Here is a 16917-nt window from a genome sequence, read left to right on the forward strand (position 1 = left end):
GTTCAATAACTTGAATTTTAGTTCTAAAATTCTATAAATTAGACTTAAGCTTGTATTTTACACTCTGGCAGAGGGTTTTCACTTTCTTTTGTTCTTGAGATTATTTATCCTTTCTTGTAGGGAACTGGATAGATTTTTTTTCTATTCCTCCTCTCCCCCCCCCCCCCCAGTTTCTCTGCTACTTCTCTCCTAGTTCATTCTAAGAACATTCTAAAGCAGTGTTGGTGAACCTTTTCAGCACTGAGAGCCAAAACAGGAGTGTGCGTGCATGCGTGCATGCCGGAAACTGAAAGAGCAGCCGCCCGGTGCACATATGCGTGGCAAGAAGATGATCTTCCTGTTTCTGGCGTGCGCAAGTGCACCAGCCACCTGGTCTTCCAGTTTGTGGCGTCCATGTGCTCATGACCACTAGAAACAGGAAGATCATCTTCCTGGCATGCGCACCGGGCAGCTGCTCTTCCAGTTTCTGTTGCTCCCATGCATGTAAAGACCAGCTGATTGGCGCACTGGAACCCGGAAGTGCAACGGGCGATGGCTCACATGCCTGGAGAGATGGCTCTGTGTGCCACTTCCGGCACGCGTGCCACAGGCTCGCCATCACAGGTCAAAAGGGAACCAGCCAGAAAGGAGTGGCCAAGGCTTTATGATAGGTACTTAAAATACAGAAATTTACTTGGCCATAAAAAATACTTTTGAAATTGTCCTTAAGGCTGTGAGATTTTGCCAGTAACCATGTGTTTTCCAAGTGTTCCTAAATCCCGCATCCATTTTGCAGGAGCAAGTCCTCTGTCCTTGGGTGAGAAGGAATTGAGTGGCCAAAAAACTTGCAAAAATACTATAGTTTGGGGGAAATTAAGAAACTTCCATATGCCTGCATTTTTCCATGACGGTGCTCAACTTCATTGCAATCACAAGGGCAGACAACATCTAAATAGAGAATCTTTGTCTTCCTAGACTATTGATGTGGGTATGAGGGACAAATGGAAATTAACAAACTTCACTTGCTTTTGTAGAAGTAAAAGTTAACAGAATGCTCTCCTTGCCGAGTATTATAAGTCTGATAAAGCTAGCAAGTGTTATTAGCTCTTACTAGTGGTCATAATTTAGCAGTACTGGTAGTATTCCACAAACTGTGAATATTTAGTTAATAGAGTGCAGCATAGATTGAGATCAAGCAGTGTTAGAAAATTATGGTAAGATACAGTGGTGCTTTCCTGGATTAATACAATATCTCTTACGTTAATAAATGTCCCATAATGTAACTGTATAAAGCAAAAATGCTTCCTCTTTTTATTGTACCGCAAAATACTCCAGCAAATAGCAATTTTGCGATACAATTTATCTTGAGTTATTGCAATAAGCTCTTAATTATTTAGCAATGGCCAATTTGCAAGGAAAGATGGAAAGTTCTCCCAGTGAATAAACAAGAGCCCTGGAGAACTGAGTTGGGGAGCTTGCTTGGGGTAGAACACTGCATGTTCACAAGGACGACATGAGGACATTTCTGAATGGTTAACTGGGTTTCTTTTTCCAATTCAGAAAGGAAGGGGTTACCAGAGGGGGAGAATTTTAGTGATATGTTTAGCTTCCGGCTACAGCTGAGGGGCAGGAGGGTGGTGGAGGAAGGATGGGTCGTTAAATGCTTGTTTTAACTGAAGGTAACAGAATTGTTAATATAATATCTGTAAATTACTGAAAGAGGATACTTGGGTTATTTGCTCTCAAAGTTTATATTATATTCAGTTTTCAAATATTGCTCTGTATAGTTTTAATTGCATTTCTTAATCATAAACTGCTCTAATCGTAACTCTACATGTTTTATAAAAATACCCACTTGCCTCTCATAAATACAGGAGACATATATATTTGTCTTTATCACAAGAGCCTGTTTTAATGCCTCCAAAAGCAGAGCCCACAATAGGCATCCTCAATCTGTGACCTGGAAGCTAGTAATGCAGCCCCATAAGAACCCCCAAAATAAAGGAATTTAATTATATACATTAACTATATTATATGTTTCATATGCGGCCCAAGACCATTCTTCTTCATTTTTTAAGGTGGTCCAGGCAAGTCAAAAGTTTGGACAGACCTGGCCTAACAGGTGTTGGTCCACCACCAGAGAGAGGTTAACGTTTTCAGACTGGTCTTCAGGCAAAGGTGCAGATTTTCAGTCATATGTATCTTACAGCAGGGATCGCCAACCTTGACAACCTTCAGTCTGGAGAAAACTTTAACCCAGCAAAGCTGGCTGGGGAATTCTGGGAATTTAGCAATAGCAATAGCAGTAGACTTATATACCGCTTCATAGGGCTTTCAGCCCTCTCTAAGCGGTTTACAGAGAGTCAGCATATTGCCCCCAACAATCTGGGTCCTCATTTTACCCACCTCGGAAGGATGGAAGGCTGAGTCAACCCTGAGCCAGTGAGATTTGAACCGCTGAACTGCTGATCTAGCAGTAGCCTGCAGTGCTGCATTTAACCACTGCGCCACCTTGGCTCAGTGGTTAATTGAATTGAAGTTCACCAGGCTTAAAGATGTCATGGTTGGAGACCCCTGCCATACAGGATAATTATGGACAGACATTATTTCTCTTTTATTAGATTTAACTTGTCTCCCAACAATTCAGCATGCTTACTTCCTCTAAAGGTAGAAACTTCCCAAATAATCTGCAGTGTTAAAGAATAATGTCGTCTCCACCCCTCCCCACCAAAGGATTTCTCATGCATTTTTCAAAGACAGTTCAGTAGCAGAGTCCTGACTAGCTTCCATATTTGACCTATAATAATTTTTAGTAATACATTTGTCTTACTTTCCTTTTCCTATTAAAGTCAGAATACTTTTTTTTTTGTTTTGTTTCTTTTGAATAACGCAGCTGGTTAACCTAGCTTGGCTGAAATTGTGCTGCCTCACAAGTTGTACGCTGGGCTTAGAAACATGATGAGTTTTGCAAATCCTAGAAGAGGCCCCTTTCTATCCACCTCCGTTGAAGCTATCGGAGCAAGAGAAAGTATTTGCTGAGCTCCGCTTTATTGCATTTCAATTAAAATATCCTCTTATTAGTTGGTAGAACATAATCCCCTTTGGCTTTGCTAATTCTTCCTTGTTTTGTTCTACAAGCATTTGTTTTATGTTATGAGAAGAGATAATTTGTATTTAATGACTCACTTTTAATCAAATGACTTGAGACTTCAGGATGTAAATCAGATCTTTGTGAATGAGTTTCTGCACTCTCAGTCATGCAGGGAATGCAGAGAGTGCAATAATATGCCACACAAGTTGAAGCTGAATGCTTAAAATACGGATTCTCCCTCACAATGACTCCGAACCCTATTGTCAATCAGAACATTTTACTTTGAGTCCTCCATCAGTCTTTTTTTTTTTAATGGCTCAGTGTGTCAGGTTTTAGTCCCGTTGTATTTTCTGTTTCTACAGTAATTTTTGAAATCAACTTCTGGTCCTTTTCCAAGGTAAGTCTATATCCTGTGAGAAGACAGTGTTTCCCAACTCAGTCTTAAAGCTGCCATGGTTGGAAACGCTACCCTAGAAGATACCGTATTTTTCGGAGTATAAGATGCACCTTTTTCATCAAAAAAGAGGGTGAAAATCTGGGTGCGTCTTATACACTAAGTACAGCATTTTTGGCCTACTGAAACCCCACCCCCTTTGCAAAAATGGATGTGCAGAGGGTTTGGGAGGCTTGCTAAGTGCTCCTGAGGGCTGAAGAGGGCAAAAATGAGCAAAAAACAGAGCTGTTTTTGTCCCCCAGCCCCCAGGAGCACTCTACAAGCCTCCCAAAGCTCTGCACGCCCTTTTTTTAAATTGCAAAAAATGAGGCGTACAGAGGGTTTGGAAGGCCTGCAGAGTGCAAAAACTTTTTTTAAAAAATTACCTCTTCAAAATTATGGTGCGTCTTATACTCCAGTGCGTCTTATACTCCGAAAATATGGTAATCTAAGGTTGGGTTGGTACTAAGCTTCCTAAAATGATGGCAGAATTGTCTGTATACAGAAAAACCATCATTTTCATGTTCACTTAATCTCCTCTTGACTTCTCTTTAGCATCAGACAATAGCCAGAGATTTCGGGAAACCTGCTTTGCATTTGCCCTGACTCCACAGCAAGTGCAGCAGATCAGCAGCTCCATGTAAGTGGTCACCTCACCCTTTTAGTGCAATGCTTCTGATTTCCAAAATGTGGTGAACTTTTTAAGAGGTGTGTTTATAATTGTGGGGCAGGACTTTTTTTTAGTTTTTAGCATTCCTAAAGAGGATGAGAGCTGGCCTTGGGGTATGATAGAAGGGCAAAGTAAAGCTTTAATGTTTAATGTGGCTTCGTGGAATGAGCAAAGGAATTAAGAGATTTGGAGATGGAGCTAGGTGGGGGGGAGTTAAATAGAATATGCAGAGGGATCATTCTGATATGACGGGAATTTGGAGAATAAGTTAATTTGAAGACTCTGGTTCTGAATTGTTGGAAATTTGAAGTTAACAGGAGCCCTTTCTGAGAGTGTGTTCCTGAACATAAGCTGAAGAATACTGAAAAATTGTTCCATTGGAGGTCTTCTAGTCCAACCTCCTGCTCAGGCAGGAAACCCTATACCATTTCAGACCAGCGACTGCCTAGTATCTTCTTCAAAATTTCCAGTATTGGAGTAAGCCCGGGGCGGGGGCGGGGGACGGACGGACGACGACTCATTTAACAAATGTCTCACTTAACCACAGAAATTGTGGGCTCAATTGTGGTCGTAGGTCGAGGACTACTGTACAGTGGAAGGGATGGCAACTGCTCGTTCAGATCCTGACTCTTTACTCCAGCTGGTCTTAGTTGGACAATTTACTGTCATCAGAGTAAACTACAGTTTCATCTTTCCTGTGGATGGTCCAGGCTTCTATAGTCCTTTATGCTAGTTGCATCTCCAGTCACGATGCCCTCTTCTGTTCTACAGTGCAGCTTCTTACATTTTGCTTTGAGGATGTAAGCTTATTCTTTAGGTCATTATTGGTCACTTGAAGATGTATGGACTTCCGTTCCCAGAATTTCCCAACCAGCATGTTTGATCTGTTTTAGATCAAAGCATATTAATGTGATTTATATTGCGTTTTCATTTGAACCACAGTTTAAAATGGTGGGTAATCTGTTTTGCATGTCATTAGCTGTTGAAATAGTTTCTCTCCATCCCTTTGATGCTTGAATCATTCTGCATAGTTCAAACACATGTCTAACAATCAACAATTCTTATTTATATATTTTTTCTGTTATAAAGGGAATATGTTTCTTATCAATAACCTCATTGTTCTTTCAAATAATCATAGATCTGGTCTTTATACATTTTCATCCATGATCAAAAAATGGCTTTTTTCAGATTTCTTTCTTTCTTACACAAGCAACAAATTGTCTGAAATTCTCTTCCCCCAGTGCTTCATCAGATAGAAATGGTGAAAATACTGTAGCATTCTTCAACCAAGAAATTACAGACACTTGTTTTCTCCATTTGTCTCAGTGATCAGTGTATCAGAGAGCATTATAGATTTTCTTAGCCACTTATCTCGCTGCTATGCTTCATTTTCTAGATTTTCTATGCTGGTTACATATTTTGAATGTCATTTTTGAGGATATTTCAACATAAACACATAAAGCAGCATTGATTGGCCGATTTTCATTGATTGGCCGTTTTGAATTGTATGGCCCACTCTTCTCTTTGTTTTGGTCTGGTTTGCTGTGTATTTCAGTGGTCCAGTACCTGTGCCAGAATTCAGTGCAGCTCCTCTATTTACATTGTTTCGTGAACTTTATAAGCTCAGTTGGTTTTTCAGAAAATTTCCCAATCCTTGGAGAATGCTGTCTGAAAAATCTAGGTTCAAACTTTGATCCTTTCAACAATGAATCCCCCATCTTACTTGTTACTGGACAACCCCCATCAACAAATCCCACTCGGTTGTCCCTTGAGGGCTACACAAGGAACATGTAGTAAATTAGAATCCAAATCTGGTGAGTACAGTACATTCTTAACATGCAGCGCCATTGCTTCTTTTATTAGACTCATCACAGACTTCCTTGACACGCCACCCTGCCCTTTGTAGCTTCTGTCAAGATCAACAAAGAAATCTTTATTTTTAAACTTTGGAGCAGTTGCTTCTCTATCCAAGTAAACTGAATTCTTGCCAGCATCCTTGATGACTCCGTAAGAATTCTCCCCTTCTTTTTCTGAAGATGCAGTCATTTCCCACTCTGGGCTCCACCATCTTCTCAAGGCTTTTCCTGGACTGCCCATTTCTCATGAGAGAAAGAGAGGGAGAGAGAGATGGTTAGTTATGCCACTGTTTGCATCTCCAAGCCACTGTACAGTTTTTGATTCTTGGTGGATAAAATGTTTCTGATCTGCTTTTGCAGAGTAAACAAGGTTTCTCTTAAGATTTCAAAATCAAGGTTTCTGTTTGCTCAGTTCATGTCTCTGTTCCCATTTGAGATTCCTGCTCGTGGATTTTGGATCTGATTTTAGTACATTAAAATGTTAGAGCAGACACAGCAAAAGGAAAGCAACTGTAACTTCATCTGGCAATTCATATCATTATTTTTAAGTAGCCGCCTCAGATCAAGTTTTTGGCTCATGTGATATGAGACTCTTGCATTCTTAAAGAGCGCATTCTTTCCATAGATGCACAGTAGAACCCATATTCTTTTCGTGGTAAATTCTCTTTAATTTTGTCCAAGTCTTGCTATGCACAAGCACACAGCTACTATAGCTATATCTAGAGATACACGCACGGTCTTCTGGTTCTGCATGTTCCGCATATCTACAGAGTCTCTGTGTTTCCATAATCCAGTGGTTTTCATAAATAGGGTAGACCCATCCTTCCCAACCTGCTATTTGAAGATACAATGTAGGGGGGCACATTGCCTCATGCTGCCTCATCTTTTCTCCTTGTAGATGCTTGCCAAGGTCTGATACCAGACAAAAAAGCCTTTGCTGTCTGAGTGGCATTTTTGCATTTGCTTTGCCACTCCTGGGATCTCTGCCCTTAATTTTTGTAACCTTTCCTCTTAGTTATCTAGTAGTTCACAAGTCTGGGCCACTTATGCCACAAGTGCAATCAAAGCTCTATTTTATACCCCAAGGGTGGTCAGGCGGTTCTATGCAGGCTGTTTGCCAGTCAATGTACTTTTGCTCACACTCTGCTGCTACGTGGGAGGCACATGAGTGCCCTGACCCCCATGTTCAGAGTATGTGCCTAATTTAAAATGATGCCAGAACCATATAAATGCTACTTGTCAATGTATTCTGTTCAGAAAATGGGAAGGGGCTTGAAGAAGGAGGATGCAGCCTGGACCTGATAAAATGTGCCATTTGCAGGGCATTTCAACATAGTTTGGTGTCAAGCTTTATATGCTTAAATTATGTAATGGATTATTTTAACGAACTGTATTTAATCCCTGTTTAATGTCTTTGTTAGGGATATTTCTGGAACAAAATGTGATTTCACTGTGCAGGTCCAGTTAAGGTAATTGCTTTTCCTATACTCCAATTGCAATATGGTATTTCCCTTCTCCTTCACATTCTGTGCCATATATTGTGTCTACAACCAGCTTAAATTATGCAAACTGATAGCGAGTATGCATATAAATGTTCCCCTACGTCCTATTGTCTGAGCCAGTCATCCCACACTTTATCCTATCTAGTTATTCAGGACTGTCTAATCATCTTCAGTCTACATATTCTGCCTATTCTAGTTGGGTTATTTAATCCAGTGGATCTAACAGATAACAAAGTGCGTAATAGAAATGGAAGCCCCATTCCTTCACCTGTTGCTTTCCCACAGATCCAGCAGAGAGACTGGGTTTTCCCCTCATTAATCTGCTGCTGGAGGTCTTACAATACAATACAATAGTCTTGTTCCTCCATAGGCCGTCTCTACCTCCAAGAAGAGGATGGAGGAGCCATGGACAATGCTTGATGCAGTTCAATGACTAATTTTAAATTGCAGTTGTTAGCGATGGGTTTTTTTCTGTAAGCGGTTTTATTCTTAATAATTTGCATAGCAATTTTTATGTTTAAATCCATGCTGAAGTTTCAAGCTCTGCCCAAAAGAAGATTGTTACGTGAAGATCTAAGCGTAACTCACCTTTCTTCCCTTGATTATAAATAAATAAGCCTGCTTATTTATTGGGTTATAATTAAGTACAGGTAGCCCTTGTTTAGCGACTGACTATTTAGTGACTGTTCACAGTTACAACAATGATGAAAACCTTTGCAGGTCTGTAAAACAAAAGAAAATTCAAATAAGATCATAACAGTTGCAGTCTCACATAATGACCACTTCATTTAACAACCAGGTTGCGGGTCTCAACTGTGGCCACTAAATGAGAAAGCACCCGTACCTAATTTGCAATGACTTGTTCTCTCTTAAGTAATATTTGTGAGAAGCGAGAAGCCTGCTGCCCCATGAACTCTGCTGGCAGAATGATGTCCCTTGAGACCTGGCTCTTGTTCTGCCAACATCTTGGATTGGCACCCCCTCAGACCCTCAAGGAGACCGTAGCTCAGGCTGTGTTTCAGAATAAGCTTTGACAAGAAAGACCACTTGTAAGTTGAGTGGAGCTACACTCTAAGCTGCAGAATCTCACTTAAAGAAGAACTGATGTAGCAGCAGAAATTCCCAAAAAATGTGAAAGGCGTTTGACGTTCCCTTATCTATAAAATTTGGCTTCGGGGGAAGAGGCACACAGTGTTTAGCTCTATCCTTAGCAGTAGTTGCTGGAATTGTGTGCAGGCGTCCTTGGTATGACTCAGAACTTGGACAGCAGCTTTCTGCAAACTGCCTGATGAAGGCACCATTTCTCCTTGACCCAGTGATTGGTTGATGGCAGGAGTGCACCTGGAGTAATCTCACCCATTTCATTTCCTTTATTTGTATGCCGCCCTTTTCCCTGGGGGGACTCAGGGCGGCTCACAATTCAAAAAGGGAGGGGGGGAAAGACAAACAGTATTCCAATATGGAAACAATACAACATATTAAAAGAGAGCACAACAGTCACACAATTCGGGTGGGGTTGGAATCTTAACCCCAGGCCAGCCGGGACAGCCAGATCTTCAAAGCGGCGCGGAAGGATTGGAGGGTGGTGAGGGTCCGAATCTCCACGGAGAGTTCGTTCCAGAGGGTCGGAGCAGCCACCGAGAAGGCTCTCCTCCGGGTAGTTGCCAGTTTGCACTGGCTAGTAGATGGAATTCGGAGGAGGCCTAATCGATGCGATCGTATTGGTCTAGTGGAGGTAATTGGCAGTAGGCGGTCTCTCAAATACCCAGGCCCACTACCATGAAGGGCTTTATAGGTGATAAGTAGCCCACAAGGGTTCTGTTGGGTTCTGGGGCATTTTTACGTGCCTCACTGTTATCTAAGAAAACCAAGATGGCATCCATCAACAACTTAACAAGAGACCCAAGCCAGGATTCTCCAGCATTTTGATCACTAGGCATGTTTGGAGTTGTGAGAGTATGGGGTCTAGGTCAGTGTTTCTCAACCTTGGCAAGTTTTAGAGATATCTGGACTTCAACTCCCAGAATTCCCCACGCAGCATAGGATATATGGATTTGAAGTCCAGATGTCTTCAACTTGCCAAGATTGAGAAACACTGGCATATGTGTTTCTTGGCAGTACTGGTCATACCCTCAATAACTTTCCTCTTTTTTATGTGCAGTCATAAAGCAAAAGACGGAGGGAGCATGGAACCTAGAGGGTTGTGGGCTTCAGATCTAATTAAGAGGAAGGGGTTGGCTTAAGGTTGCCAATCTAATGTTATATGCTACCCCCCCAATCTTGATATGATAGGATAATACAGGTAGTCCTCGACTTATAACAGTTCATTTGCTGACCATTTGAAATTACAACGGGACTGAAAAGTGACACTTACAACCATTGCAGCATCCCCATGGTCACATGATCAAAACACACATGCTTGGCAACTGATTCCTGGTTCATATTTATGATGGTGGCAGCCTCCCAGGGTCACATGATCCCATTTTACAACCTTCTGACGAGCAAAATCAACGGGAAAGTCAGATTCCCATAACAACTGTGGTACTAACTTAACAACTACAGTGATTCACTTAAGAACTGTGGCAAGAAAGGTTGTAAAATGGGGCTAAACTCACAACAAATGTTTTACTTAGCAACAGAAAGTTTGGGCTCCATTGTCATAAGTTAAGGACTCCCTGTACCGTGACTCAGGAGATTATGAGGCATACTAAAGATTTCTCTCTCTTAAATACTGAAATCTTTGCACACAATATTATTTATTTATTTATTTATTAGACTTATATACCGCTTCATAGGGCTTTCAGCCCTCTCTAAGCGGTTTACAAATTTTTTTAGCAAATTGAGTCAGCAACTTGCCTTCACCATCCGGGTCCTCATTTCACCCACCTCGGAAGGATGGAAGGCTGAGTCGACCTTGAGCCGGTGAGATTTGAACCGCTGAACTGCAGATCACAGTCAGCTAAAGTGGCCTGCAGTACTGCACCTTAACCACTGCGCCACCTCGGCTCTATTACTAAATGTCATTCATTATATGCATACCTATACAAACATGTATATCTATAATCACAGGATTGTTGTTGGGGGGCAAATAGGGGAGGAAAGAATATTAGTTTGTTTGCTACCTTTAGTTATTTTTGGTGGATGAAAATAAATAAAATATAAAATAACATATAACTGAACTTGGTCATATCTTTAGGTTTTGCTTATCTGAAACCAGTTGCCCACAAGAAGACCACTTCCCGCCGAATCTTTGTGTGAAAGTTAATGGAAAACCATGCAGCCTCCCTGTGAGTATCTCCCCAAATTTGATTCCTATAGTCTTCTTTTCCATAAAATAATTCATGTGGCAGCTATGTGGATGGTTTGTGGCATAACCGTCCTTAAAGTGGTCTTTGCATTTGTTGACGTGCAGAAGCCACTTGAGTTATTCCGTCTCTTCTGCTTACAGTTCTTTTGGGGCAAAATCTCGTGGGAGTCAAATTCAATTTCTGGGGATTATTACAAACATGACTAGTTGACAACCTTTTTAGTCAACAGGATGGAAATGGTTACTATTCCCTTTTTTTAGGATTCTTTAGTTTTACTTCCCAGCTTAGCCTATTGCCCTGGGGTGACCTATTGGTCTCTCATTCCACACAAATTGGCCTCCCATGAGTTAGTGCTCACCTCCTGGTGACTTCGTGGACATGTTCATTGAATCTTTCTTTGCAAATAAGTACCTGTGAAGCCTGATCTTGTTTAGCTTTGGAACTAGGCAAGGTGGCTCAGCTCCTCTGTTTCAAGTCCTCTCTATATATTGTGGGATTTAAAAAAATTAACCAAAAACACAAAAACTTGGTTTTTCTCAAAAAACATATTCTATTCAATGGGGCCTGTGAATTGACTTTCTTCTCTTCTTCTTTGGTTTCTTTGTAGTATGAAATGAACTTTCTGACCTTTGACTAGTTATAGTTATCTGCTAATCTCTATCAACCTATCTCATAAAGGGAACTGAGGGGTATATGGGTCTCATCTTAATTCCCTACCAACAAAAGGGACATAACGATCTACTTCAAATATTGACGTGGGCTTGAGCAAGGTCATGAAAAGGAAGACATTGCTTTTACATCAGGGGGGTCAAACTCAATTTCATTGAGGGCTGCATCAGGGCTGCAATTGACCTCGGGGGGGGGGACTGACTGGGCGAGCATGGCCACCTTGACACCATTCACTGGCCGTGGTCAACTGTGTGGGCATGACTAGCTTGACATTGCTCCCCAAACTGCTGGCATGTTTCTTTTCGCATTGGGTAGACCGGGCCGAAGCCACGCGGTCCGCCGCCTTACATTTTCCAGGACGGCCCCACAGGCCGTTTCCAATCACATTGCAGGCCAAATCTAGTTCGCGGGCCCTGCTTTACATGGTAATTTTCATAATGGTAATTTGAGTTCTGGTGTTTCAGGGCTATCTTCCTCCAACTAAAAATGGGGTTGAACCAAAGCGACCAAGCAGACCAATCAACATTACTTCACTGGTACGACTATCCACAACAGTACCAAACACAATCGTCGTGTCTTGGACTGCAGAAATAGGAAGAGTAAGTAATGTTTTCGCTACAAAGCAAAATTATTGGCAGAAGGGATTGTTACATATAGTCAGTGAATCAGAGTAGCTTTGTCTGAACTTAATGATTTCAAGAAATATTTCTGGGGCTTTTTGTAGATTGGCTACATCTTAGTATATCTTGGCATCAGTTGGAGGAGATGGATGTTACTGAGGGAGGCATAGATAATTGGGCTAAATGAAAACTGGGCAGCCAAACAATTCCAATTGCATGTATAAGCAAAAGAAGAGACAACCCTTAAAAAGTACTATTTAATTATTTGCCTAGTTGCCAGAAGCAGCGAGGTCTTGAGAGTAAATGAAAACCACTCCTTGCTACTCAGATTGAAAATAGCAGGACTAAGGAAACCACCTGAGCCTTCTGGTGCAGATCTGGTCATTTTAAGAACACCCTTTTTCAGATGTTTTGGTGTAAGAGTGGAACTGATTATCAAGAGAGGAGAGGATGAACAATTTACTCTGTGTAGTCAAAGAGGCTGGACATGTATCTTTTGGAGATGTTTTAAGTCTGGATTTCAACACCTGGGTGTCAGGATTCCAAGTAATACACCCATAGCAAACAGAACTCCGAGGCAAGCAATTTCCTCCAAGAACACGTTTACTGGATATATCATATTGGCACAGGCTGGTGAAAACTGACTCTAAAGGTTCTCACGGTTTTCACTTAATTAAAAGTAAAAGTCCCGCCCCCCCCTTCCCAAACAATCAGCCACATGGTCCAATCAAGGTGCTGTCCAGTTTCTTGGAAACTTCACTCCTCCTCTCTTCAGCCATCTGTGGGAATGTTCTTGGTTCTCAGGGGAAACTATTTTGTTTTGGCTACAAAACCTCAGCTACCATATTTTTCGGAGTATAAGACGCACCCTTTTCCCTCAAAAAAGAGGCTGAAAATCTGGGTGAGTCTTATACACGGAATACAGCATTTTATGCCTCTCGACACCCCACCCCCTTCACCAAAATGGCCATGCAGGGCATGGATAGCCTCTAGGAAGCTTTTAGAGAGCTCTTAGGGGCTGGGGAGGGCAGAAATGAGCAAAAAACAGGCCATTTTTGCTCAATTTTACCCCAGGCCCCAGGAGCACTCTATAAGCTTCCTAAAGGCTATCCATGCCTTTTTTTGGGGGGGGGAAACAGGCCCGTTTTCGCGAAAAACGGACTGTTTTTGGGAGGTTTGCAGGGTGCAAAAACTTTTTTTTTAATTTGCCTCTTCAAAACCTTGGTGCATCTTATACTCCAAAAAATACAGTATCTCTATTCTCCCCTCCCTATCCCTCAGCTCCAGCATGGCAGCACTGAAGCCTCCAAAAGGGCCTCGCTCAGACTAGTTTCACAGTTGACACGTGTGTGTGTGTGTGTGTGTGTGTGTGTGTGTGTCTGTGTGTGTGTGTGTCTGTGTGTTTCTTTCCAACCCTGTGATTCTATGACTTCAGGGTTTGCTCCTCGCTGCTAACCTAGCAATGTTTCTGGAATCTGTCAGATTCCTTTATTCCTTTATAAAGGTTCATCATGCAGGGCTTGGATTTCCAAACATTGGCTTTTCAACCCAAGCAAAGGGATAAACTTGATGTCCTGCTTTCTCTGTTGTTTATCGGATTTCTGTAAAGCCGCTGAGGCAAGTTGCTTCTTTAAGCGTTATGCTGGCAGTATGTTATTTGATCATTTTGGCTCTTTGCCAAATTGAACCATTAAAGGGATGTGTGATAGAGCTCTTGTGTAAGTTAGATATTGTACAAATCGTGGCAGCTTAATAAACAACGTTCAATTTAGAAAAAGAAAAGGGGGGAAATGGTGTGTGTGTGTATGCATTTGTATGTGTGCATACATGCATGCATCCATGCAGATACAGACATGGGTGAGTTATGGTACCCCTCTACTTTGCCCCCAAAGAATCACAAATAAGTTGAAATAAGTTGAACTAGAAGCAAGTAAACATTGTATTTTGTTCCATAGTTCATAGAACTGTTATTTCGCTTTTAATATACGGGTTGATAATATTGAGATAATTGTAAATAATAAAATAGGTGAAGTTGGCATAAAGGTAATTATTGCTACCCCTTCTGAGACTATTTTGAGACTATCAGGACTTTATATAGTTTTGAATAGGAGTTCTGCATCTCTCAACTATCTTAGGTTTGATGAATTCCTTCTTTCAGCTCTTAAGTTGTATGTAAGTTATGGTGTTTATTGTAGAATAATGAAACTGGACTAAAATGGTGTCAGAATCAAATCCAGGCACTTTTAAAGAAACTTTTATCTTGAGGTATTTGGAATTAGGAAAACTAGGCTTTTAGTCTTCGGACTAATTTTTTGAAATTAAATCAAGTCAAATCAGTTTTTATGTACTTATTGTACATAATCACAAGTTTGAGTTTGAGTTTACTGAACACTTATAGGCCGCCCTTTTCCCTGAGGGGACTCAGGGTGGCTTACAATAATGAGGGAAGGGAGTGCAAGACAAGACATAAAAGAAAATGTGAGTAAAAAAATAATTAACCATAAAAGCACAACATTCACTCAGCATTCGGGCGGGGAGAGAGTAAAGTCCTATCCCCAGGCCTGACGGGATAGCCAGATCTTGAGGGCCGTGCGGAAGGCCTGGACGGTGGTGAGGGTACGGATCTCCACGGGGAGATTGTTCCATAGCGTCGGAGCTGCAACTGAGAAGGCTCTCCTCCGCGTAGTCGCCAGTCGGCACTGACTGGCGGATGGAATTCGGAGGAGGCCTACCCTGTGCGATCTGATGGGACGCAGGGAGGTAATTGGCAAGTTAAATCCACATACCAAACAAACAACAGAAAATGCAAAAAATAGTTTTATATTCCTTCTGACCAATCCCTGATGAATGCATCATACATTCAAAACAAATGTGGCAACTTCTAAAGTGATTTGATTGTATTGTTTTGATGAAACATACAAAACATAAAATCTATCAGCTAGATGTTGGCATTTGTTAAAGAAGAAAATGTGTAATGAATATTCTTCTAGTACTTTCAATAAAATGAAATTTGAACCACATCAACCTATCCTTCCTAGATAAGGTAATTTCATATATTTTTCCTGGGAAGCTGCTGGATGTTGCACAAGGATGTGTTAAATGACAACCTCCTACAGCCTAATCCTCTATATTTCTTCTAAGTGCAAACAATAAAAATAACTTCTATTATTTACTACATCTCCCCAAAACCCTTGAATGTTGCTTCTAATTCCTAACTTCATGGGGATTTGGAAATCATCAAATGCATTCCTGATATTTAGACTGACTGGTTCTTCCTTGTGTTTCCCTGCAGTCTTATTCAATGGCCGTCTACCTTGTCAAGCAGCTCTCCTCGTCCGTGTTGCTACAGAGGTTACGAATAAAAGGCATAAGAAACCCCGACCATTCAAGAGCGCTAAGTACGTCCACTGGGTGCAAACTGCAAGTATAGAATAATTTCAGAAGAAGGACACTGCAATAATGCTCCCCCTTATTGTTGTTTTATTGCTCTAAATTGTTTTAAGTGTCTTAATTGTAATTCGTTTTTGAATTGTAAGCTGCCCAGAGTCATTGACCGAGAAAATGAATGGATGAATGAATGAATGAATTGGAAATGCTGGAACTTGGGCTAGCTTCTTATGATTCTCAAGGTGTCTGAGCTGTGCCCTTCCTGCAGTCAGAGAGTCTATTTTCTGGGCCAGTCAAGTTTGTTTCCTCAGGTGAGTAAGGACACCTTACAAAATAGACCTTTCTGAACTGTAGCGACTGCCTCAAGGGGCCTGCTGGATTGGCTTGCTCTCTCCAATCCCTGCTTTTTTTTAATCCTCAAGACAGCTGAGTTGAGGACTGATTCTGCCTGGCTCTGAGTTCCATTCACGCGGTTTGTCCCCCTTTTTTCCATCTGCTGTCTTGCTTTCAGCATCCCATGGAGGATTTTACTGTCGGTTCTTCAACTGGTTAGCTCATCTGGAGACCTGAAGACCTGTTTCTGACTTTAACTCATCAAATGCATTCCCCCATTTCATTTGGTTGTTACACGCCTTCTGATGAAAGTTTCAGTTTTGTTTTGTTTTCTGTTCTTGACAGTCAAAGAGAAGCTAACAGCAGATCCTGACAGCGAGATAGCAACAACTAGTTTAAGAGTTTCTCTTCTATGCCCAGTAAGTGCATTTTTCCCCTAAAATTCTTTCTTTGTTGCACTGAGTGCAGGTAGCTCTTGATTTATGAATACAATTAAGCCCACATTTCTGCTGTTAAGTGAGACATCTGTGAGTTTTTTGGGGTCAGTTCTTAAGTGAATCACTGAAGTTGATAAGGTTGTTAAGTGAATCTGGCTTCCCCATTGATTTTGCTTGTCAGGAGGTCACAAAAGGGGAATCACATGACTTTGGGACACAGCAATGGTCATATGTATGAACTAGTTGCCAAGCCTCTGAATTTTGATCACGTGATCATGGGGATGCTGCAAAGGTCGTAACTGTGAAAAACGGTCGTAAGTCTCTTCAGTGCCGTTGTAACTTTGAATGGTCGCTAAATGAGTTGTTGTAAGTCAGGGACTCCCTGTATCTACTACCCAATGTCATTTTGAAAGTTAATTCACCGTCTCTGGCCAGAATGCCGCAGTGGGAAGGTGAGTCATTCTCTGTGGGAGAAGATGAATGAATTTATTTATGCAGAGTTTGCCTTCAAAACTCCTGTACACCTTTTTGCTTTACCTTGGTAGAGACTTTTATTTGGCCAAAAAGGACTTCTTTTGTTAAGCCAACTGTTGTTTGTATGTCAGACTTAATTATTCAATTCACTTTTTTTC

At 41.3% G+C, this 16917-nt stretch overlaps 1 protein-coding gene across 2 annotated transcripts in view; it reads left to right on the plus strand.

The window, feature by feature from the left end:
* Positions 1-16917, plus strand: part of PIAS1 (protein inhibitor of activated STAT 1) — an 81352-nt gene that overhangs the window by 56002 nt on the left and 8433 nt on the right. For both annotated transcript variants that reach the window (XM_032232689.1, XM_032232688.1), the window contains exons 3-8: positions 4059-4143; positions 7451-7498; positions 10728-10818; positions 11973-12107; positions 15421-15526; positions 16194-16267. In XM_032232689.1, the coding sequence (XP_032088580.1) occupies positions 4059-4143; positions 7451-7498; positions 10728-10818; positions 11973-12107; positions 15421-15526; positions 16194-16267 (539 nt within the window). The remainder of the gene's footprint in view (positions 1-4058; positions 4144-7450; positions 7499-10727; positions 10819-11972; positions 12108-15420; positions 15527-16193; positions 16268-16917) is intronic.

This window comes from Thamnophis elegans, chromosome 16 (assembly GCF_009769535.1).
Source record: "Thamnophis elegans isolate rThaEle1 chromosome 16, rThaEle1.pri, whole genome shotgun sequence".
Classification (NCBI taxonomy): domain Eukaryota; kingdom Metazoa; phylum Chordata; class Lepidosauria; order Squamata; family Colubridae; genus Thamnophis; species Thamnophis elegans.